This window comes from Microcebus murinus, chromosome 16 (assembly GCF_040939455.1).
Source record: "Microcebus murinus isolate Inina chromosome 16, M.murinus_Inina_mat1.0, whole genome shotgun sequence".
Taxonomy (NCBI): domain Eukaryota; kingdom Metazoa; phylum Chordata; class Mammalia; order Primates; family Cheirogaleidae; genus Microcebus; species Microcebus murinus.
In genome coordinates this window covers 41,375,736-41,399,630 of record NC_134119.1, presented here as the reverse complement: position 1 = coordinate 41,399,630, position 23,895 = coordinate 41,375,736, and the positions used below count along the sequence as shown (strand labels likewise).

The following is a 23,895-nucleotide window of genomic DNA, read 5'->3' as shown; positions in this document are numbered from 1 at the left end:
AGTGTAGTGACTCGATCGTAGCTCACTGCAACTTCAAATTCCTGGGCGCAAGTGAACCTTCCACTTCCGCATCCCCAGTAGCTGGGGATGACTACCAGTGTGCACCACCACACCACACCAGCTAAGTGTTTTATTTTTTTGTAGAGATGAGGTCTCGCTGTGTTGCCCAGGCTGATCTCAAACTTCTGGTTTCAAGTGGTCTTCCCACCTGGGCCTCCCAAAGTGCTGAGATTATAGGTATGAGCCACCATGCTTAGCCAGAGTTTTGTTTCTCAAAAATATATGCCATGAATAATACCAAAGAGAGCTTTGGAGAAAGGGTCAGTGGATGCCCTTGCTCCGTCCCCCACCTTGCCTTTAGTTGGTCCTCTTCGGCTGCAGTACAGAGACGTGTTGTGGAGCAAACCTCAAGGCCTGGGCCACAGGCCAGAGCTGGACACAGGCATAGTGTCAGGTGCTTCCCTCCACCTTGATCTCCACCACCAGGTTCTGGAGGCATCCATCCTCCTCGGTGCATGCACCATTGCCCAGCTGGTTCCTCTGAAGGCAGGGACTCTGTTCTTTATCTTGTTTTCCCTACCGCATGCTTTGCATATAAGAAACACCAGTAAACTTGGGGAAAAGATCTTAAAATTGTTTTAACTTTTATTGCTTATGATTTCTTGTACTGTCCACCTTCTCCCAGTTTGAAATATTGTTAATGAGTACAAAAGAAGTATAGAGTTCCATAAACTTAACAATTCACAATTTTGGAGACTTTACCCACTTACTCTGTGTGTGACCTGAATCTCCCGTTGTTATATGTCTTTATTTTCTCATTTGCATTTAGGGAATAAGTATCAGAAGCTATAACATTTGTTTGCTTATTCAGTGATTATTTTTGAACACACATATTAATATACCAGCCACTGTTTAAATAAAATATGAACAACAGACATAAAGGTCTCAGATCTCATGAAGCTTATAGTCTAGTGCACTGTAATACATTTTTCCATAAGGAATGGAATTCAGTATGAACAAGCGCTCCCTAAGACCCCTCCTGGGGGTTTAGAGATTAGAGTACATTGTTCTAAGCTATGCACCAGCAAGGTGGGGGCAGTGGGGTAAGAGGAGGCACAGACTGGATCGGGTATCTTCTTTTGAAAGGCTTAAGGGCCTTGACCAGTGTCCTCATCCTCATGGCTTCTCAGGGAGCCAGGGAGGGGTAGGTGTTATTTCCACTTTACAAATGGAAATGGTGGTCCCATGACCACCATAGTCATGCCAGGGACACAGGAGCAAGAACATCCTGAAAGTACCTCTCCTGCCTAGATGGCTTCCTTCAGCCTTCCAGCATTTTTTTTTTTTTTTTTGAAGTTCACGTACCTCCAATTCAGCCTTCCACCATTTTAAATCCTTTATAAATAAAGAACAGTTATATTAAGATGAATTTCATGGCATTTAAGAAATATAAAAAGATAAATTCTTCCAATTTCTGATGATAAACAAGAGCTTTTTTTTCTTTTCCTAAACAAGAGGTCAACTTAATTGGCTTATTCCTTAGGTGAGCACACTTTCTGAGCTGTCATGCTTAGGCTGACCTTGAAGGCTTTATAAAGCATGCAGAGTAAATTTTAGGATTCACCTCATTGCTCTTTCTAGAAGCAGTCACAATAAAGCTAGTGTAGAGTTTCTGGGGTTTTGTGAGGTTTTTCTTTGCATCTCTGTCGTAATGTAAAACAATGTCTGTGTGGGGACCTTGCCCAAAGCAAGGTTTTGGGGACCAGCAGGATTGACATTAGATGTGGATGTTTGTGCTGTAGGCTCTTGAAGACCACATACACACATGCACACACTCACATGCACACACTCCCATGCACACACTCTCACTCACCGGTCCCCAGGACTCAGAATTCAACCTTGGAAAGGAAGTGTTTGCCTTGAGTGTTGAGCCTGGAACTTGATAGTAAAACTATTTTGAGACACTGGGAATGACCACATTCTGTAATCCCACAGCCTGAAAACAGACTCCTGCTGAAGGAAGTCGGACCAACAGGGGAAGGGAGAATCTCTGTGATTGAACAGCTGCTGGATGAAGTAAGTGTGAGCAAAAGAACAAGTCGCTGAAGACTTCAGCCTGGCATTCCACCTCCAGCTCTTTAGGATGGAAGTTTTGTTCAACACTATGGAAATTCTACTACACTTTAATGAAAAACTGTTTGGGAATGGAGTAAATGGCTAGTGAAAAGCTTTATGTTAATTCTTACCTGTTAATTTTATAGCAAAGAAAGTAGGCAGACAAGCACACACGAACCCAAGAAACACACATGAAGCAGGACAGAATCTGTGACCCCATGTGACCTTCAGCCTGAGTTTCCTAAGAAGCAAGGTCGTCAGGGTGTGTGCCTCCCACACTGTGGGGTGATTCGAAGCTCTGCCCATTCTAGGTTGGATTTTGAGGCTCCTAATTCTCCTCTTCTTTGATCTAAGAGCAGTTTAGTTCCATCAGCTCTTTTTTTTTTTTTTTTTTTTTTTGAGACAGAGTCTCGATTTGTTGCCCAGGCTAGTGTGAGTGCCGTGGCATCAGCCTAGCTCACAGCAACCTCAAACTCCTGGGCTCGAGCGATCCTTCTGTCTCAGCCTCCCGAGTAGCTGGGACTACAGGCATGCGCCACCATGCCCGGCTAATTTTTTATATATATATCAGTTGGCCAATTAGTTTCTTTCTATTTATAGTAGAGACGGGGTCTCGCTCTTGCTCAGGCTGGTTTTGAACTCCTGACCTTGAGCAATCCGCCCGCCTCGGCCTCCCAGAGTGCTAGGATTACAGTTGTGAGCCACTGCACCCAACCCCATCAGCTCTTTAATAGGACTCTTGTTACACTCAGTAGGATGGCTATCGGATGCTGTGGAGTGCAAGGTTTTGTGGCAAGTTTGTCCTTTTCTATATGCTGCAGGGAGCAGACCCCAACTGCTGTGATAAGGAAGATCGACCCGTGATAACTGTGGCTGTTGTGAATAGGCACCATGAAGTGATTCCAGTTCTTGTGCAGAGAGGAGCAGACATTGACCAGCCATGGGGACCGTAAGTGAGAGGCCTGGAAGGGGAGCTGAGGCAGGCCCTGCTGCAGAGTCAGCCGATACACACGGCCTTATTTGGTTTAAACCACTTAGAAGCTGAGCCGCTTAAACCTGTTTCAGCCTTACTTAATAAAAGGCCTAACGACTTCTGCTTTCCAACACTGGGTAAAACAAAATTTAAAAAATGGACTATTAGGTTGCCTAATTTAGTAGCTTTTGTAATAATGATACATTTTGTGAACTCACAAATTTATAATGGCTGGGGCCAGCAAATCCTTAGCCCTTGGGGTGTTTAGCAATGTTTTAATCATGATCAGCACTAAGAGAAGAGAGATCTCAGTGAATTCCCTGTAGAAATATACCCGCGAAGTTAATGCAGCAAGAAAACATTACATGGTTATCTCCAGATACCACCACCACCAGGGGGAAGGCTGGTATGTCTGACTTCACCACTTGATCTCCTGGTGCCTTGTTTTCCCACCTGTGAAACAGGACGGAGAAGTACCAAGTCATACTACTTCCTGTCCTTGTCTTAGTCTAGTCCTGCCCCACAACCTTCTCTCCTAGCCTTAAGATTCTATGGTTCTCTTGCAAATTACTTTGAAAACCTGGGTGGAAAGTTCCTTGAGTATGGATCATTCATGTCAACACTTGTATCCTGCTGACTGGGTTATTGAAGGAAGTCTTCTAGGGATATCACAGGTATCTTCACACCTGTGGCCTCCTGAATTCTTAGACAAGGTCAAGGCCCAGATCAGTGAAACATGCTGCTGTGTATGTCAAGCCACTGCAGAGGCCAAAATTTCAATTGCTTTGCTTCTATTAGTCTCGGGTTCAAAATTTTCTCCAGTGTTGTTATTCAAAATATATCCTTGTTAATTTTTTGTATGTGCATTTTTATAAGTTTCTATGCAACAGGAAAGTTATATCAATAGACATTATCTCTTTTTTAGTTTTATTTTATAGCAGAATGTTTGGTATATTGGTAAAGCTTTGATGGCTAGAATATACTTTCTCAAGTTTTCTTAAGGTTTACATTTATCATACTGTGTCAGCTTCTTCATTTGTCCCACACTGTTGTATTTTCATCATTGTTAATAAATATGATGCTATGTTGTCTTGTGTTAAGGTATATTTTTATAATCAGAAAAGCTTTTCATATACCATTTAAGTATAATGTTTTATGGTTGATATAAAAATCACTAGAGCATGCTATTGATATGAATTGATATGTTAAGTATGATGAATCCTGGCTTTCTGAAAAGTGCAGCTAAGAGGACGAAATTATTCTGAGCATTGAACAGATTATTTGTTTTATTTTGATGTTCCTCACTTTCTGTGTTTGCTTCATCACCATTTTACAGATTGACCTGTATCTGCATGTGATCCCATTGCATGTCTGTAAAGTCTGACTCTGGTTATACCTATCTATCTGATTGGGGTATAATAGCCCTTCGTTTCTCCCACTGCATTATTATGGTTACGGTGAGCACTACTTACTTAGCTCATGTGGTGGTGGTGGTGGTGGTAGAGAGCCAGATTAGTGACTCTCTCCCAAATGGAGCACAGGGATCTCTCCCTTCTTTTCAGTGATCATTAGTAGAGGAAAGTAGCTTTTCGCCCAGAGAGCCAAATTCTGCTAAGTCTGGTTCATATCCGTTAGTCTGAAGAGTTTAGGCCTGGATCAGTTGGCCTCTGCCCCACAGCTGCACCTCTGTAGATCCAGGAATGTGACTTCAAGGTTCCATCCATCCCAATGCCCTTAGGTGTATGCCATCCAGAGATCTGGCTTTACTGTGAAAGAGGTTCAACAAGTTGTTCCTCAGCAAACAAAGATTAAAATGCTGTCTCCCATCCAAGCGTGTTTGGCTAGTGCAGGGGTCCTGTCTCCCATCCAAGCGTGTTTGGCTAGTGCAGGGGTCCTCAAACTTTTTAAACAGGGGGCCAGTTCACTGTCCCTCAGACCGTTGGAGGGCCGGACTATAGTTTAAAAAAAATTATGAACAAATTCCTTTGCACACTGCACATATCTTATTTTGAAGTAAAAAAACAAATGGGCAAAAACACCCACATGTGGCCCGCGGGCTGTAGTTTGAGGATGCCTGGACTAGTGGAGCCTACGTGGTCTACACAAGATAACTTCCATGAAGCAGCTTGGCAGGTGGTAGAAAGCCCCAGGTGTACATCCTTCCCACCAGAGTGAGCTCATAATCGAGAAAAAGAATGGCTAAGGAGAAATCCACATCATCTACTGAAGCTGATGCCTCTTACCAGCAGACTTTAGAAACACAGACTTAAGATCTCAGTAGGAGATAGAGAAGTTCTGTTTGTTTTTGGACAATAGCTGCCCTCTGCCCCAGTAGCCGGGTGAGGAAGATGCCACCCTCAGTCTACTTCTTAGAGGTTCAGCAGTAGAGGTTTATTCTATTAGGTAATTCAGGATTTTCAAGGAGAGAATGTACCTTAATCCAGATCTGAATCAACAGTTTGAGTTGTTTGTGTATTAATAGTAAAGTTTCTTTCTTTTCTTCCTTTTTTTTTTTTTTTGAGACAGGATCTCGCTTTGTTGCCCAGGCTAGAGTGAGTGCCGTGGCATCAGCCTAGCTCACAGCAATAGTAAAGTTTCTTTAAAATACAAATTCAGGAACACCATAGTATACCCACTGTACAAACCGAGCTCTAGAAGGTCTGATGAGATAATACTGGAGTATCACTTCTCTGAAACATGGGGTTCTTAACAAGAAGGTGTTTTCCATCTAGTGACCTTGCCCTATAGGAATTAAGTTGTTTGAGAGGCAACGTACAAAATTAGAGTTGGCAGGGTTGCAGTTCTGCGTATTCCAAAACTGAACTGTGGTTACACAGAAAACAGCCAGCACAGAAAATCTAGCCATCAGCAAACCACCATTCAGGAAATTGAGTGAATACTCTGCTCTCGGTTTAAGGAGAATTGTGAAGGAAGAAGATCATATGTCCACTTAGGAGACATGGCAACCCTATGAATGTATCCAAGTTCAAATGGCAAATGCCTTAAAAGACACAAGGAACTTGAGGGGTGAAGTGACAGACAGTTAAGCAATATGCCACTAGGGAGGAAGGAAGGATGAAAGATGAGAAGGAGATTGGTGTCACTGTCTTGATTGGGACATCCTATATCAGTGCTTCCACGGTGTGCTGTGCACCCCTCCATCCCACATTGACAACTGAGTCCTCTGAGTCCCCTGAGAGGGAGAAGCACTGTGTCACATGTGACCTGTTGTCTCTGACACTGGCACAAATGGGGGCACCAGGCTGGCATTCACATGTGCTGAATAGATGAACAAATAATCAGAGTGGCTGAGAGCCAGGTACAGGCGATCTTCCTGACATCTCAGGCCTGCCCTTTGCATTCTAAGACTGGTGTTTATTTTCATATCATGAGAACCAAACTCACTAGAGCCAAGGTCATCTTCCCCAAACAAAAACAGGATCCTCAGCCCTAAAAACTTTTTATCATATAGGCAATGCCCAAGAGGCCCAAGCCAATGCTGAGAGTATGTCCAATATGTTCTATAAACTCTTGCAGGAAATTTAGTAAAATAGCATTTATTAGCATTGATTAAATCATTACAAACCAGATCCTTATAGGTTCCTCATATTGAAAAATGAATGTGTTTATAGACTTTTTACTTTCTATCTAATGTCAAAGTTTACCCTCCATCACAGTATTTCTCCAAGGGAAAGGCATAGAGAGGAGACCTGAGATTTTCTCAGGTTAGTTAAATAGGTCATTGAATAAAACCAAGGCCCCTTGGGTCACATGCACCCTCTGAAGTTTTCTGAGGATGTTAGCTAAAGATTCATCCACGATTTTTTTTTTCCTTAAATAGGCTCAGAAATACAGCTCTTCATGAAGCAACTTTACTTGGCCTGGCGGGAAGGGAGAGCATCACCACTCTACTGGGGTATGTTCCCTGGCCTCTGGTGGGCACTTCTTAGGGCCACAGCAATCTCCCTACTGATGTGTGGTGATTTTAGAAGGTCCCTATTTCCTGAACCACTGTACCTCTGACTGGGGGCACCCATCTCACCATGGCCCCAGGGCACTAAGGGCTTTTCAAAGCACAATGAAAATGTTGCCCCTGTTAAACATCCTTGGTTGTAGGCCTTTGATTCAATGGGAACCAATGGCCAGGGTTGGCAATTTAATATTTTAAAATCACAGAGCCACTTAAAAGTTCTCAGGGTATATCTTCCCCTGAGAGCTGAAGTCTTGATAGCCTCTTGGAGACGGGTTTGGGAGGTGGGATCCGGAGGTGCCGAGACTGGGCTTTGTGGCAGGGAACAGTCGGGTCCCCAGGCTTGTGTGCTGAGTCCTTCATTGCACCTCCATTTTCCCATTTCCTCCACAGATGCAATGCAAGCATCCAAAAGAAGAATGCAACAGGCCAGACGGCATACGACCTGGCTCTGAGCATTGGGGATGATCTTATCTCCTCACTCTTTGCTGCTAAGTTTGACCAAGGGTTTCAGGACCAGCTCGTCCGCCCCAGGAGCCTCAGCCTGGATGACCGTTAGGCCCAAGGCACACAGCCTTGGCTATTTGTTCGTTTCTTTCCAAAATGTGTATTTGACTTTAGAACTTGAGTTTTTTAATTTCCAATCATGTTTCTTCTGATCTTTTTTTTTTCATTTCGTCATACTACGTGGGTACAAATGTTTAGGTTATATATATTGCCTTTGCCCCACCCGGGTCAGAGCTTCAAGCATGTCCATCCCCCAAACAGTGTGCACTGTACCCATTAGGTGTGAATATACCCATCCCCTCCTCCCCACTCCCACCTGCCCTACACCCAGTGAATGTTACTACTGTATGTGCACATAAGTGTTGACCAGTTAATACCAATTTGATGGTGAGTACATGTGGTGCTTGTTTTTCCATGCTTGTGATACTTCACTCAGTAGAATGGGCTCCAGCTCTATCCAATATAATACAGTAGGTGCTAGATAGATCACTGTTGTGTTTTGTGGCTCAGTAGAACTCCATGGTATATATATACACCAAATTTTATTATCCACTCACATATTGATGGCACTTGGATTGTTTCCACGTCTTTGCAGTTGTGAATTGTGCTGCTATAAATATTCAAATGCAGATGTCTTTTTTAGAGAATGTCTTTTTTTCCTTTGAGTAGATGCACAGTAATGGGGATTGTTGGCTTAAATGGTAGTTCTACTTGTAGCTCTTTGAGATATCCCCATATTACTTTCCACAGAGGTTTTACTAGTTTGCAGTCCCACCAGCAATGTAGTAGTGTTCCTATCTCTCCACATCCATGCCAACATTTTTTGTTTTGGGACTTTTTGATAAAGGCCATTCTCACTGGAGTTAAGTGATATCTCATTGTGGTTTTGATTTGCGTTTCCCTGATGATTAGAGATGTTGAGCATTTTTTCATATGTTTGTTAGCCATTAGTCTATCTTCTTTTGAAAAGTTTCTGTTCGTGCCCTTTGCCTACTTTTTAATGGAGTTGTTTGATATTTTTCTTCCTGATTTTCCTGAGTTCTATATAGATTCTAGTTATCAGCCCTTTATCAGATTGTAGCATGCAAATATTTTCTTCCATTCTGTAGGTTGTCTGTTCTCGTGATAGTTTCCTTGGCTGTGCAGAAGGTTTTTAATTTGATCAGGTCCCATTTATTTATTTTTGTTGTTGCTGTGGTTGCTTTTGGGGTCTTCTTCATAAATTCTTTGCCTAGGCCAATGTCTATAAGAGTTTTTCCAACATTTTCTTCTAGAATTCTTATAGTTTCATGCCTTAGGTTTAAGTCTGTTATTTGTTAAGTGAGTTGATTTTTGTGAGAAATGAAAGGTGCAGATCCTGTTTCAGTTTTCTGCATGTGAATTTTCCCAGCACCATTTATTGAATAGGTATTCTTTTCCCCAGTGTATGTTTTTGTCTACTTTGTCAAAGATTAGATGGCTATATGAGGATGGTTTTATATCTGGGTTCTCAGTTCTGTTCCATTGGTTTATGTCTCTGTTCATGTACCAGTAATATGCTGTTTCAGTTACTATATAGCCTTGTGGTATAGCTTGAAATCTGGTAAACTGATACCTCCCAATTTGTTCTTTTTGCTTAAGATTGCTTTTGTTATACGGGGTCTTCTCTGGTTCCATACGAAGTATAGAATTATTTTTTTCTAGATCTGCAAAAAAATGATGTTGGTATTTTAAAAGGGATTGCTTTGAATCTGTAGATCACTTTGGGTAGTACAAACATTTTAACAATGTTGATTCTGCCTGTCCATGAGCATGGTATGGTTTTCTACCTGTTTACATCCTCTGCTATTTCCTTCCTCAGTGTTTTGTAGTTCTCCCTGTAGAGGTATTTTTCCTCCTTACGTAAATATATTCCTAGGTATTTTATTTTCCTTGTTGCTGTTATGAAGGGTATTGAGTCTTTTATTTGGTTCTCAGTTTGACTGTTGTTGGCATATAGGAATGCTACTGATTTCTGTACAATGATTTTGTAATCCGAGACTTTGCTAAATTTGTTTCTCAATTCTAGTAGTTGCATGGCAGAATCTTTGGGGTTGTCTAAATATAAAATCATGTTGTCAGCAAAAAGCAATAGTTTGACCTCTTCTGCTCCCATATGGATGCTCTTGATTTCCTCTCTCATCTGATTATTCTGGTTAGAACTTCCAACACTATGTTGAATAGAAGCAGTGATAGAGGGCAACCTTGTCTGGTTCCAGGTCTAAGTGGGAATGCATTCAAATTTTCCCTCTTCAGTATGATGGTGGCTGTGAGTTTGTCATATATGGCTTGTATCATTTTTAGGTAAGTTCCATCTGTGCCTATTTTGTTAAGCATTCTTATCATAAAATGATGCTGAATTTTGTTGAATGCTTTTTCTGCATCTATTGAGAAGATCATCTGATCTTTGTTTTTACTTCAATTTACGTGGTAAATTACATTTATAGATTTGAATATGTTGAACCATCCCTGTATCTTTGGGATGAAGCCCACTTGGTTGTGATGGATTATTTTTTTGATAAACACCTGAATTTGGTTTGCTAGGATTCTTTTGAGAATTTTTGCATCTATATTCATAAGGGATGTTGGTCTGTAGTTTTCTTTTTTTCTTGTATTCTTTCCTGGTTTTGGTATCAGGGTGATGTTGGCCTCATAAAACATGTTGGGGAGGATTCCTTCCTTCTCAATGTTGTGGAAAAATTTCTGCAGGATAGGCACCAATTCATCTTTGTAGGTCTGGTAAAATTTGGGTATGAAACCATCTCGTCTGGGACTTTTCTTTTTAGGAAGTTTTTTTTATTACCACTTCAATTTTGGTACTTCATATTGGTCTGTTCAGGAATTATGTTCTTCTAGATTGAGCTTAGGGAGACTGTATGTCTCTAAGGATTTGTCCATTTCCTCCACATTTTCAAGTTTATGTGCATAGAGGTTTTTATAGTATTCATAGATAATATTTTATATTTCCATGGTATCAGTTGTAATTTCTCCTTTTTCATTCCTGATGGAGCTTATTAGAGTCGTTTCCATGTCTTTGTATAGAGATGAGCGTTTCTGTTGGAATTGATTTCTAATGTTATTCCACTGTGGTCTGAGAAGATGCATGGTATAATTTCTATTGTTTAAAATTTGTTCAGATATGTTTTGTAGCCTAGGATATGTTCAATCTTAGAGAATGACCCATGAGCTGAAGAGAAAAATGTATATTCAGTGATTTGGGGGTAGAATATTGTATAAATGTCAGGCTCATTTGTTCTAGAGTTCTGTTTAATTCCATTATTTATTTGTTTATTTTCTGTTTGGAAAGTCTGTCCTGTTCTGTCAGAGGGGTATTGAAGTCCCCCGTTATTATAGTGTTGCTATTTATCATTTTGTTTTGGTCAAGTAGGATTTGCTTTATGAATCTTAGTGCACCTGAGTTAGGTGCATAAATATTTAGAATTGTTATATCTTCTAGTTGAATTTTACCCTTCCCCATTATATTGTGATCATCTCTGTCTTTCATTAGTTTTGTTGATTTGAAGACTAAGTTACCTGAAATCAGAACTGCTACGCTAGCTTTCTTTTGGCTTCTGTTTGAGTAGAATGTTGTTTTCCATCCCTTCACCTTGAGTCTGAATGCATCCTTATGGGTTAGATGTGTTTCCTGAAGACAGCAGATACTTGGCTTGTATATATTTATCCATTCGGCTAGCCTATGTCTCTTTAATGAGCAGTTCAAGCTATTTATATTTATCAAAAGAATTGATAAGGGGGGAAGATTTCTGTTTTTCCTGTTGAGTTGAATTTTGTTGCTTTGTTTTCTGTCTTGAGCCATTGTGGTACCTGGCCCTTAACCTTTAGCTTTTGGATGATTTTCTACTGGTAAGTGTTTATTATGCTGATCCATGTGTAACACTGTTTTGAGTATTTCCTGGAAGGCAGGGCAGGTCATAATGAATTCTCTCAGTCTTTGCTTGTCTGAGAAGGTCTTTATTTTTCCTTTGTATAAGAAACTTAGTTTTACGGGGTACAAGATTCTACGCTGGGCATTATTCTGTTTGAGAAGAGTGAGAATGGGGCCCTAATCTTTTCTGGCTTGTAAGGTCTCAGTTGAGAAGTCTGCAGTTAGTGTGATGGGTTTTCCTTTGTAGGTTATCCGCTTCTTTTGCCTTACAGCTCGTAGGAGGGCCTCTTTCTATGTTTATTTTGGCCAGTCTGATGACTGTGTGTCATGGTGTCTTCCTGTTTGCAGTTAATCTCTCAGGAGTTCTTTGAGCTTCTTGTACCTGGTAATCTATATTTCTAACAAGGCCAGGGAAATTTTCCTTCATCATATCCTCAAATAGCTTATCCAACTCTCGTATATTTTCTTCTTCACCCTCATGGATGTTTATAATTATCATGTTAGGCCTCTTCACATAAGCCCACATTTCTTGTATGCTTTGCTCTTTTCTGTTATTTCTCTGCTGTATCTCTGCAACTGACTTATTTAAGTGAAACGTTTTATCTTCAATCCCCAAGATCCTTTCTTCTGTTTGATCTACCCTATTCTTGAGGCTTTCCACTGTGTTTTGTAATTCTTTGAATAAATTCTTCATTTCCAGAAGATCTGTTTCAGTTATCTTTAATATTTCAATTTATTTACTGAAGTTTTCTTCCAACTCTTGGATTTTTTTATGGTTTCTTTGTGTATGGTATCCATTTTCTCTTGCATATCTTTGAGTTTTCTTACAATCCATGTTCTAAATTCTTCTGTCATTTTAGCGTTCTGAATTTGGTGGTATCCATTGCTAGAGAGCTGGTGTTGCCCTTTGGGGGTGTGCTTTCTGTTTGATTCTTCATACTTCCAGAGTTCTTTCACTGATTTCTTCCCATCTGGAGCAGCTGTTGCCACTTACCTTTGGATTTTTGTTTAGATAATGACATGCCCAGTTTAGTCTCTGAGCTAGTAGGTGGTGCATGTGGGTGAGATTCAAGCACACCCTGTATGATGAGTCAGTAAATGCAGTAAAAAGGCATGCAAATTGACCTCCCTGACAGTAGGTCGTGCTTGCTGGGAGTAGTAAGCTGCAGTGTTGTTTCTGGGACCTGTAACCAGCTTTCATTCCTCTGTGGAGGCACGTCAGTGCCTTAGATGGTGGGTAGGGCCCTGGGACTTCTAGGTGTGCCCTTATTCCCCACCACAGCAGGGGCATGTAGGAGAGTGAGGCTATGCAGAGCTAGATTGTGTGAGCCTGCCTTAAGGCTCCACACCTGTTAGCAGGGATCAAAGGTCTGTTCTCTGCTTCTGGGCAAAGCTGCCAGGGAGGGGCTGGAATGGCCTCGCTCAGCCAGAAAGACTGCGTGTTTAGGTGGGGCTGTCTGAGACCTGCAGTCTGGAGCAGGCCTCGCTCCTTTCCACCCTCCCCTTTTCTGCAGTTTGTCCTGGGCCTCTGCTGGCAGGCAGGACCTCAAGCTCGCAGAGCTTCTCTGACTGCGATGCGAGCTGGGAGTTCTCCGCCCTGGGATTCTCTGCCCAGGATTACAGCCTCAGCTGGAAGTGCAGCCCTCCCCAAGGAGAAGGGTTGCCCCTCAAGCATGCTGCAGCTAGGACTCACTCAGATCTGCCCCTGAAGGCACACACACCTCAGTAGACTAGTTCACAGATATCCCTTCTGTGCCCCTGGGCAATGTGATTGAAACCTGTACAGGATCTGCCCTGCATGCCTGTCCCCCTTGGCCCTGGAGATCAATCCTTGACCTTTCTAGGAAGAAGAGTGCTGGTCTCAAGTCACCCACAGGGTGCCCAAGCTGGATCAATGTCTCTCCACCTTGGGATTTTCCCCACTCTGCTAGAGTCACCAGGCAAGCGGCACCTGAGAGGGCTGGTAGGGAGCTCACAGTCTGAGTATCCCTCAGTCTGATGCAGGGCCTCAAAAGGAAAGGTCCCATTCCCTGCAGATGCCTCTGGGTTGTGGCTAAATTGTCTCTCTTGGCAGCCGCAGGTAGAAGAGGGGAAGGGGAGAATGAAGCAATATGGCACCTGCCAATCGGCTTGGGTCTGTGGGGCAGGAGGTATGGTATCCCAAGGGAGCTGGGAGCCTGGTATCCTGTCTGTAAGAGGCTCACAGCTCACTGGCGTCAGCTGTCTCTGGGCTGGTGCTGGCAGGTCCCTCCAGCAACTCAGGAGCCCACCAGCAGTCTTAGAGGCAAGGAAGGGGAAATTTAACCATTTTTCCTACCCTTATTGCTGGTCTCCAAGCCTCTCGGGATTTAGACCCTGTCAGTGCCGTTTTCCTTCCAGTTCTGCTCTGCAGCCTCTTCCTGTGGAGTTTCCTGTACTTTCAGGCACCCTTCCTTCCGACCCTCATCTGATCTATGTTTTTCTGCCTGTTTGTTTTTTTCACTGTCATCTAAAATCTTTCTTTCTTGCAGAGACACTCTGGTTGGAGGTTTTTCTTGTCCACCATCTTGCCTCCACTCTATTTCCAATCTTTTTTTTTTAATTTATTTTAAATTATGTGACAGTATAAGTCATCAATACCACATGGGCAGCTCCCAGTATACCTTGGATTGTGATGAACTTATGTTTGTTTTTTAATGGTTTATTGCTGGGTATTTTTGGAATTTGGATTTTAGTTTTTAATTTATTTTTTAATAAATAACAATTGTACATGGTTCAAAGCTAAGAGGTATGAAGTCCTATGTAGAAAGTGTTGCCCCTATCCTGCCCCACAGGCTTCACCTCCCTCTGCAGAGAAACCTGTGATGCCAGTGTCGGCTGTGTCTTTCTAGGGGTGGTACAGGGTTAGATAAGCACATACATGTGATATATATGTATGTGTACATAAGGATAATCATGGAATGTAAATGTATAATACATATATATTCCTTCCCCTCTATTAAACGCAAATAGTAGCAAAGCAACCACACAGTGTTCTGCGTCTTGTTCTTTCTGCTAAATATATCCTGCAGGTGGCTACAAATGATTATGTAACGATTCAGCTTATTGAAATTTTTTGATGTTGAACTTATCAGTGTCCCTATTATTGTGGTGTGTTCTTTGGTTATAAATCAGCATTAAATAAAGGATTTTCAGGAATGTGTAATTTTGACTTCCTCCTTTCTTTGAGTCATTATTTCGATCTTTGCATAGGAACACTACAGTTTTGGAGTCCCCAAATTGTTTCCTTTAAGGTATGTAAATAAACTATTCTTATAGAATAATTAATTCAGCACAATAAATAATGGACCTTGTTGAGGTGGTTACCGTTATTACTACCTGCACGTTATTCCCTCAGATTGGGTGCGGTCAGAGGGTGTAGAGTTGTTGGAACACAGGACCTTGGTGGGACCGGGCAGGCACAGACACTGCCTGCCCCTCCACCCAGCAGCCCCTCGGCCATCTGTGCAAGAGAGGCTGTTGTGTGGGTGACCAGTGTCCAGAAGTACCTGGGAGTGTGATCATCTGGTTTGGCAGTTTGCCCATAATTCTCTTCCCCTAGGGCTCCCTTCAGGGTTGACCCCGAGAAAAACTGCATGAGTTTCAGAAGGTTGAAGAGAAGCAACAGCTGTTGTGCTTAGATGATGCATGTGGAGCATCAGACGCCGCTGCTGCTCAAGTTCCACAGGCTCTGGAATCGATGGTCAGGGGCTGGGGGGTGTGGAGCTGAAGGCCATTTTCCCCAGACCTCATAGAGCAGGTAGGGCCCATGGGTTCCAGAAACAATCACCTCAGGGCTCTTGTGGGGCACTTTCATGCCCTGAGTGCAGGAACTTTGTCTTCAGGATTCCTTGGGTTTTCCACACTCCCTTTTGGAGGGTCTTGCCCTCTGTACCCCAGAGGCACTGGCCAGACTCAGGGATCTGTAAAGCATGCACCCAATGTCTCGTGCTGGGGTTCTTTCCCTACAGCCCATGGCTTGCACTCCTCATTCTTGAATTTCATGCCTTCAGAATCATCTTTTTAAAATGGGACTAAAAAGTGAAAAGGTAGCTTAATATTTAAGATTTGAGGAAACACTTTCTGATGAAATCCTCAGGGTCACATAAAACATTTGTGCAAGTCAAAATAAAAATGTAGAGATGAGGCTGGGCGTGGTGGCTCGTGCCTGTAATCCTAGCACTCTGGGAGGCTGAGGTGGGAGGATCACTTGAGCTCAGGAATTCAAGACCAGCCTAAGCATCTCTACAAAAAATAATACAAAAAATAGAAAAATTAGCCAGGTGTGGTGGCATGTACCTGTAGCATACCCCAGCTACTCAGGAGTCTGAGGCAGGAGGATCATGTGAACCCAGGAGTTTGAGGTTACAGTGAGCTACAACGAGGCCACTGCACTCTATTTGGGATGACAGAGCAAGACTCTGTCTCCATAAAAAAAAAAAAAAAAAAGAGTCTCTAACTTTAACACTTTATTTGGGAAGAAAGAATTGCAGTTTGGAGCACACATGCAGGCTGGGTGGTCTTTGATATGTCCTGTCCAAAGAACAAAGAGAAGGTTGGAAATTTTATGAAACAGAGAAATGTTACATATTGCTCTTTGAGAAGTTCACTGGTGCTAGGCAGGTTCTGGAGGGCTGGCAAGCTCCAGTGAGCAACGCCCACGGGCAAAATTAGTCTTAGGGTTGTAGCCAGATATTTCAGCAATTATAGTTAAAAGTGGTCTCAGGTTACAACAGGGAGTTTCAGCAGCTGTAATTGCAGAGAATTTCATTTCTTGAGCAGTGGTATGTGGTGAGTGTTTTCTGAAAAATTAAACATGTTTTAAGGCAGGGCCTTTCTGATTATTTCTTGTCCTTTTTGAAGCTTTCTTTCTCTTTTCCTGGTGACTCTGTATCATGTTGGGGCTTGATGACAGGAGCAAAGCCATTATGAGTGATAAGGAATGAAAGGTTGATTAAAGGAGTTAGACCCTCCATGGTGTTTGAGTTGGTGAGTCTGATTATGGGCCTGAAGTCACTGTGGCTCAGCAGGGCCGCAGTTGGGAAGCAAAGGTGGGCATGAAGTGGGATGAGTGAGGACAAGCTGGGACCCAATGGGACACATCGTCCTCCCTGCTCCCTCCTCAGGGTCACAGGCAACTTGGAGGAGACACTGGCATCTTTCACCATGGAGCAAGTCCCAGGCCAAGAGCCTGGGATGGAAGATGTGTGTTTACTGGGGCCAACACTTGTGGGAAGGATGGTGTGAGAGAGAAATCAACAGCCACACGGCCATTGGAGGGGGCTGTTGGATTTGGCGGGGGACACACTCATGAGCTGTGATTGCCTATCATGGTGTCCACTGTGCCTTTGTAGCCCCTGTGCTCAGTCACCAGAGGAAAGCTTCCCCACGAGGTAGGACCTCAGGGCAGGCAGCTCTCTGAAGTTGCTGAGGCCAGAGGACATCTGCTGCTGCGTGCTCTGCAGCCAGGCAGCAGGCCCCACCAGGAAGGAGGTGCGGCGTGCATCTCTGTCTACCATGAGCTGCACGGGTGCCTGACCCAGGCACAGGGAAGCTGAAGGCAGAGATCAGGGAGCTGCCGGAGGCACGGGCCTGGCTGCTGCCCACAGCTGCTACTGAGCCAGCTCCTGGATGCTAGGGAGGGCAGCAGCAACACTGTCCTTAGAGCCCACACCCGGCAAGCTCAGCTCAGGCCCTGTGGTCGGTGCTCAGGTTGCAGAGTGGCTCACTATTGTTAGTGGCTCTGGCCTGGCCCCGCATGGGGGCGACAGCTTTTACAGCCAATAGCCTTCTTAGTAATGTATCATCCACTGACCACCACTCTGCTCCTTGGTTATAAATCCCCATTTATCTATCCTGCTGTGTTCAGAATTGAGCCCAATTCTATAGTGTGGTCTCTCTTCCCCTATTGCAATAGTTCCTGAATCAAATTTGTTTTTACCTCTTTAACTACTATCCAGTCTTGGTTTGCTTTGACAGTATTTAGTAATAGTTGTTAGGGAGGTGTCATGATTAGAAGGACATTTGTGTCTTTACCTTTCTCAAGTGCATTCTCTCCCTCAGTTGTTTTCCCTTCAAATTTGGGGAGGTATTAGAGATTTTTAGAATTTGACATTTTACATCCTTCCCTAGTCTGTTTGATGAGGGAGGTGCTGGCCTCATGGGGTATGAGACATGTAATTTTTAGAAACACCTGTCTGCCTCTGAACACCCCTTGCTCTAAGGTTTGAATAGTGTGGGTATTTTTTGTGTTTTCACTTATTTTTTCATAAGGTCTCAGCTGCCTTGATCCCAATCTCTCCCCAGCAGCCCTGTGCATGCAGAACCCCAAGGCTGTTCGCTCTCTGTTCCAGCTGACATTTCCACCACAGCGTCCTCAGGTCTCCCACAGACCCTCCACCTCAGACACCATACATGCAGGGAAGCTTCCGTCTCTGTTCTTTCTCTTTCTAGACCCATGCCTGGTAAACAATAGATAGTAAATATTTAAGTACATTAAATATTTATTGTTGCATAATAAATTACTCTATAATTTAGTTGCTTAAAATAGTATAAGATTATTATCTCACAGTTTCTATGGGTTAGAAATTCAGCAGCTGCTGAACTAGGTTGTTCTGGTTTGGGTCTTTCATGAGTTTTAGTCAAGATGTTGGCCAGGGCTTTGGTCACCTGAGTCCCGGGCTGAGGCCAGAGGGTATGTTTCCAAGATGTTGCTCACGTGGTGCTGGCTGTTGTCAGCACCTCGATCCCTCCTGATCTGGGCTTCTCCATGGGCTGCTTGGGTGGCCTCACAGCATGGCAGCCTGCTTCCCCTCAAGTGAGCAATGTGAGAGACAGAAAGCAGAGGCCACTTGTCTTTCATCATCTCACCTCGTAAATCACTTACCATCGTGTCCTCCATTTATATTGTGGTCAGCTCCTTTTAGTGTGAAAAGCAATCACACAAGGGCACAAATGTGGAGGGGTAAGGATCACTGGGGGCCATTTGGGAAGCTGGCCACCACAGTGAGTAAATTAATGGAATAAACAAATTACAGTCAATTACTAAATTTCCTAGAGAATAAAGGCTTTGCACTCCACAGTAGTTGTCGATGAGCTTCAGAAAACATGGTCCTTACTTTTCATCATTGATCACCTAAAACTGAAAGTTATTATGCAGATAAATATAAAAATGTAAAAAGCATATATCCGGAAAGTATATATGTCCCTGCGTCTCTTGGCACTTTCACACAGGGGGTAGGGTGGGAATTAGACAAAACCTGAGAATATTAGCCAACACTCTGTGGATGTGCTTGGAAAAATCTGGCTTCACATGGAGTTTCCTGGTTTCCTCACTGTAGCCCCTTCCCTGACACCTCACCCCATCTACCACGCCCAGGATTTGTGCCTCCCAAAACCTATGACTTAAATGAATTTAGTGGAAAAATGTATTTACTTCGAGGTGGGTTTGTAAAATAATGTGGCATAGAATTTATGACCACATATCCTAAACATTCGAGCAAATTTAAATGAAAAATCACATTTCTGGGTCATTTTAGAAAAGTCTGGCATAATAATTACATTTTAAAAATTTATTTATGTATTTATTTAGAGACAGAGTCTCACTCTGTCGTCTGGGCAGAGTACAGCGGCATCACTGTAGCTCACAGCAACCTCAAACTCCTGAGCTCAAGCGACACTGTGCCTCAGCCTCCCGAGTAGCTGGGACAAAAGGCATGCACCACCACACCTGGCTAATTTTTCTATTTTTAATAGAGACAGGTCTTGCTCTTGCTCAGGCTGATCTCCAACTCCTGAGCTCAAACAATCCTCCTCAGCCTCCCAGAGTGCTAAGACTGCAGGTGTGAGCCACCACCCTTGGCCTAATAATTATTTTTAACCACTTCGGTACCAGCGTCGACTATAGTCGACAGCCACAGATGAACGCGCACAGTGACTTTAGCCGAGAGCCGTGATATGAAGGTGCACAGCCGAGTGTCGACTTTAGCCAACAGCTGTGATATGATTTTTCTAATTTTTCATTTCTCAAAGTAAAATTGTGAACATTTAAAAATAACGTAATGAAAACATATATGTATATGTTACCTATTCTGATTTACATTACAAGTAAAGCTGCCTGTAAAGTAAAACAAGCTTTCAGTGCTTTAAAGCTTTCCTCATCACACAAGAGCAAAAGGGATTCGTCGTCAATGCACAGCACAAGCTATCATGCGGACTGTGAGTGCCGGCTGTGGGCAAGGTTTCCCAGCCGGTGAGCGTGGTCCCAAAGTGGTTAAAAGCCCACAAGACTTAGTGAATTTGGATGAAAAATCCTATTTTCAAGACCATTTTGGAAGAAAAATGTGGTATTACATCCAGAAAATCCTACTTGTTATACAAATTTAGAAGACAAATGCCTTTGGGGCCATTTTAGAAGAAAATTCTGCTATTGGGCTATGTTAAAAAGAAAACTCCACCGATTATTTGACTACTATTGCTCTATAGTAAATTTTGAAATTGATAAGCATAAGTTCTCCAATTTTTCTCTTTTAAAAATGTGTTCTATTGCTTCTTTTTTTTTTATTATTATTTTTTAATTTTTTTTCTGAGACAGAGTCTTGCTTGTTGCCCAGGCTAGAGTGAGTGCCGTGGCATCAGCCTAGCTCACAGCAACCTCAAACTCCTAGGCTCAAGCGATCCTCCTGCCTCAGCCTCCCAAGTAGCTGGGACTACAGGCATGCGCCACCATGCCCGGCTAATTTTTTCTATATATATTAGTTGGCCAATTAATTTCTTTCTCTTTATAGTAGAGACGGGGTCTTGCTCTTGCTCAGGCTGGTTTCGAACTCCTGACCTCGAGCAATCCGCCCGCCTCAGCCTCCCAGAGTGCTAAGATTACAAGTGTGAGCCACCGCGCCCGGCTTATTGCTTCTTTTTAATCTAAAACTTAGCAAACAGATTGTTTTGTGATCTTGAAGATTCTCTCATATAAGTATATAATGATGTTTCTCATTTTTTGTTATGACAGCACTTGTTCTATTTGTGCATGACTGACTTTTAGTTAAGCAGTCACTCTACTGAAGATTTTTTTCTTTACTACTAATTACTGCACTGAAGAACTTATATAAACAATTTTGTGCATGAATACATACAGCTTATTCGATAAATTCCCTTAAGTGAGATTAAGGGCTCAAAGGGAATATGAATTTTTAGTTTTGGTAGTATTACCAAGTTGTCCACCATAAGACGTGTGCTAATTTATATTCCCAAAACTAATGTGTAAGTGTTCCTGTTTCCAGTCTACAATACTGTTTTCGAAGTTTGTAGTTTTTGCTAATCTGATAGGTGCAAATGATATCTGTGTGTCGTTTTCATTTTTATCTTTACTGATGTAAGGGATATTTTCAAATGAAAAAAGGCTTCCTGTACTGTGATTTGTCTGTTCTTATATTTGAGTATTTTCTGTTGTATTATTTTTTAAAACTTTATTTCTAGAGGTATTATATAATATAGATAGGAAAAACTATCTATATAGGTGCTCCCCACCTCCAACAGTTTGTCTTTTATTTTGGCTGAAGGGGTGTGAGTTGCCTTGCAGAATTTATTTTGCTATAGACAAATTTGACCTTTTTCATTATGACTTTGAGATTTTGAGCCATAATTAGGAAGCCAGTCCTAGGTTATAAAGGTGTTCCAACTACCTATTGCTGTGTAACAGACGATCCTAAAATTTAGGGCTTCAAGCAAATTATTAATATCATCCCTCACAGTTCTATAGGTTGACTGAGCTTGGCTGAGTGGTTCTTATTTGAGGTCCCGCACATGGTTGCTGATGTCAGCTGGAGTTTTAGTCATCTGAAGGCCTGACAGGACATCCACAGTGGCTGGCTCACACGACTGGAGCTGATGTTCACTATTGGCTAGCTCACCTGTGGCCAATGACCAGAGTGCCACCATGAGGCTCTCCATATATGGCTTGAAGTTTTCACAACATGGCAACAGGGTTTGAAGAGTAGAAGCTGTGAGGTTTCTTTTGAGCCAGTCTCAGAAGTCTCATGATGTCACTACCCTCTCTTGATCAAGAAAGTCACTAAGGCCAGTCCAGATCCACGGAAAGGGCAACAAGATTTCATTATGATATACACATAAGAAGCGAAGGAATAGATGGTGTCCATCTTGGAAATTCTTTGCACAGTCCACTCTCTGAATACCAAACTGCACGTCTATCCCATGTGAAATATCCCTCCTAAGACCCCCAGAGTCTTATCCCACTATGGTGTTGGTGCAAAGTTCAGGATCTTGTTCCCTAAATCAAGTCAAGGTGTAGATGCTTTATTGGAAGACCTGTGATCTAAAAAAGTATATCTAACATCCAATGTTCACATGGGGACAGGATAACCCCAATAAAAGTTCCTATTAAAAAATGTGGAAATGGCTGGCACAGGTTCACAGAAATTCAGCAATTCAGCTGGGCACATTTTGCCAGCTCCTTGCTTAGAGCCCAGTACTGCTCCCTAGCAGTGATTCTCCACAATGTCTACACTCCGAGTTATTTTTCCTTTTCCATGAGAAATGACCCATATTTGCAGCTTAGTAGATTTCTCAGCCTGCCCCTCTGCCCACAGAAAGGTAGAAGCCTTTCTGTCCTTTTCAGACCTAGCTGGTTTTCCTATTACAAATGTTATGGTTTTCCTATGCCTCTTATTGAAGTTCATCCCATTAGACAAAATCATATCCACAAAGCTCTTCAAGATAAGTGCTTCTCTGGTTTGGGTTGAGTGTCAAGGTGCTATGGGATAATGCCCTTAAAATTCAGAAACCATTTTGTGTATGTCCAGTTACCACACAATTAAATCTTTTTGAAGTCATAAAAAAGGGTCTTACAGTTGTATCCTTGAGATGATCTTTATCTTGAAAGCCACTTATTTTGAGCAAACCCACTCTGCACTTGAACACAGTGTAGGAGGCATGGTTAAGAAATATATTTAGCCCCGCTATTGGAGAACTATTGAGGGTGTGTGGCTAAGGGGTCTTAGACCAGCTACCTGATGACTGGCAAAAGGAGTAGGTCCAGGGATAGTGCCAAGGAGCATGACTGAAAGTCTTATACCCTGAAATTATAGGACTGATTTGGGGGCGTGGTTTCAAAGGTCTTATCCCTATTATTAGAGGGCTGAGGAAGACACATGGTTAAAGACTGTCATATACAATCATTTCATCACTTAAGAATAGGAATACATTCTAAGACGATTTCATTATTGTGTCAACATCGTAGAGTTTATTTACACAAATGTAGATGGTGTAGCCTACTACACACCTAGGCTATATGGTACAGCCTATAGCTTCTAGGCTACAAACCTATACAGGAAGTTCCCATACTGAATACTGTAGGCAACTGTAACACAATGGTATTTGTGTATCTAAACATAGAAAAGGTACAGTAAAATACAGTATAAAAGATAAAAAATCATATACTTATATAGGGCACTTACCATGAATAGAGCTTGCAGGACTGGAAGTTGCCTTGGGTGAGTCAGTGAGTGCTGAGTGTGAAGGCCTAGGATGTTACTGTTCATTACTACAGACTTTATAAACACTGTACACTTAGGTTACACTACATTGATTTAAAAATTTTTTATAAATTTTAATAAACCATAGCTTACTGTAACTTTTTTACTTTATACAACTTTTTGACCCTTTGGTAATAACATTTAGCTTAAAACACAAACACATTGTACAGCTGTACAAAAATATTTTTTCTTTATATCCTTATTCTGTAAGCTTTTTTCCATTTTTTATTATTATTATTTTTTTTTACTCGTTAAACCTTTTTGTTAAAAACTAAGACATAAACATATATATTAGTCTAGGTCTATAGAGTCAGGATCATCAATACCAGTTTTCTTCTTCCACATTTTGTCCCACTGGAAGGCCTATGATGTCACTAGGTGATAGAAATTTTTCAGCTCCATTATAATCTTATAGGACCACTGTCATAATGTGGTCTCTTGTTGACTGAAACATCATTATGCAGTGCATGACTGTAGTTACCGGAGTGCCAGTGAGGTGGTATAGCTGGGGTGGCTGGGTGTTATCCATGTTCTTGGTAGCATGATATAGGTGTAACTGAGATCCAAGGCTCTGCTTAGTCATAGCTAAGACCAGGCCCCAGGACTGGGCTCCTGAGGACAGAGGACAATGTGTTGGTGAGAGGGCCCCAAAGAGGGAGGACCAGGGACTAAAGCCTGAAAGCAACACAGGAAGTCAGGGGATGATTCCACAAAGGCAACAATACAGATGTTAAGAGTCAGGAGGAGAGAAGCAGGAAAGGGAGCTGTCACAGAGCCAAGGGAGGAGGGTCACTGCAGATGAAACTGGACTAGAGGAAGCCACATTTTCTGGAAGATTCTCTTCCCTCCTGAAATCTCT

General features: G+C 42.3%; 1 protein-coding gene across 8 annotated transcripts in view; it reads left to right on the top strand.

Moving 5' to 3' along the window:
* DZANK1 (double zinc ribbon and ankyrin repeat domains 1) overlaps nt 1-14,653 on the top strand; it is a 79,563-nt gene extending 64,910 nt beyond the window's left edge. For all 8 annotated transcript variants that reach the window (XM_020282023.2, XM_020282022.2, XM_020282021.2 and 5 more), the window contains exons 18-21: nt 1,996-2,076; nt 2,937-3,064; nt 6,930-7,004; nt 7,452-14,653. In XM_020282023.2, coding sequence (XP_020137612.2) covers nt 1,996-2,076; nt 2,937-3,064; nt 6,930-7,004; nt 7,452-7,617 — 450 coding nt within the window. In that variant the 3' untranslated portion in view covers nt 7,618-14,653. The remainder of the gene's footprint in view (nt 1-1,995; nt 2,077-2,936; nt 3,065-6,929; nt 7,005-7,451) is intronic.
* The last annotated feature ends 9,242 nt before the right edge of the window (nt 14,654-23,895 follow it).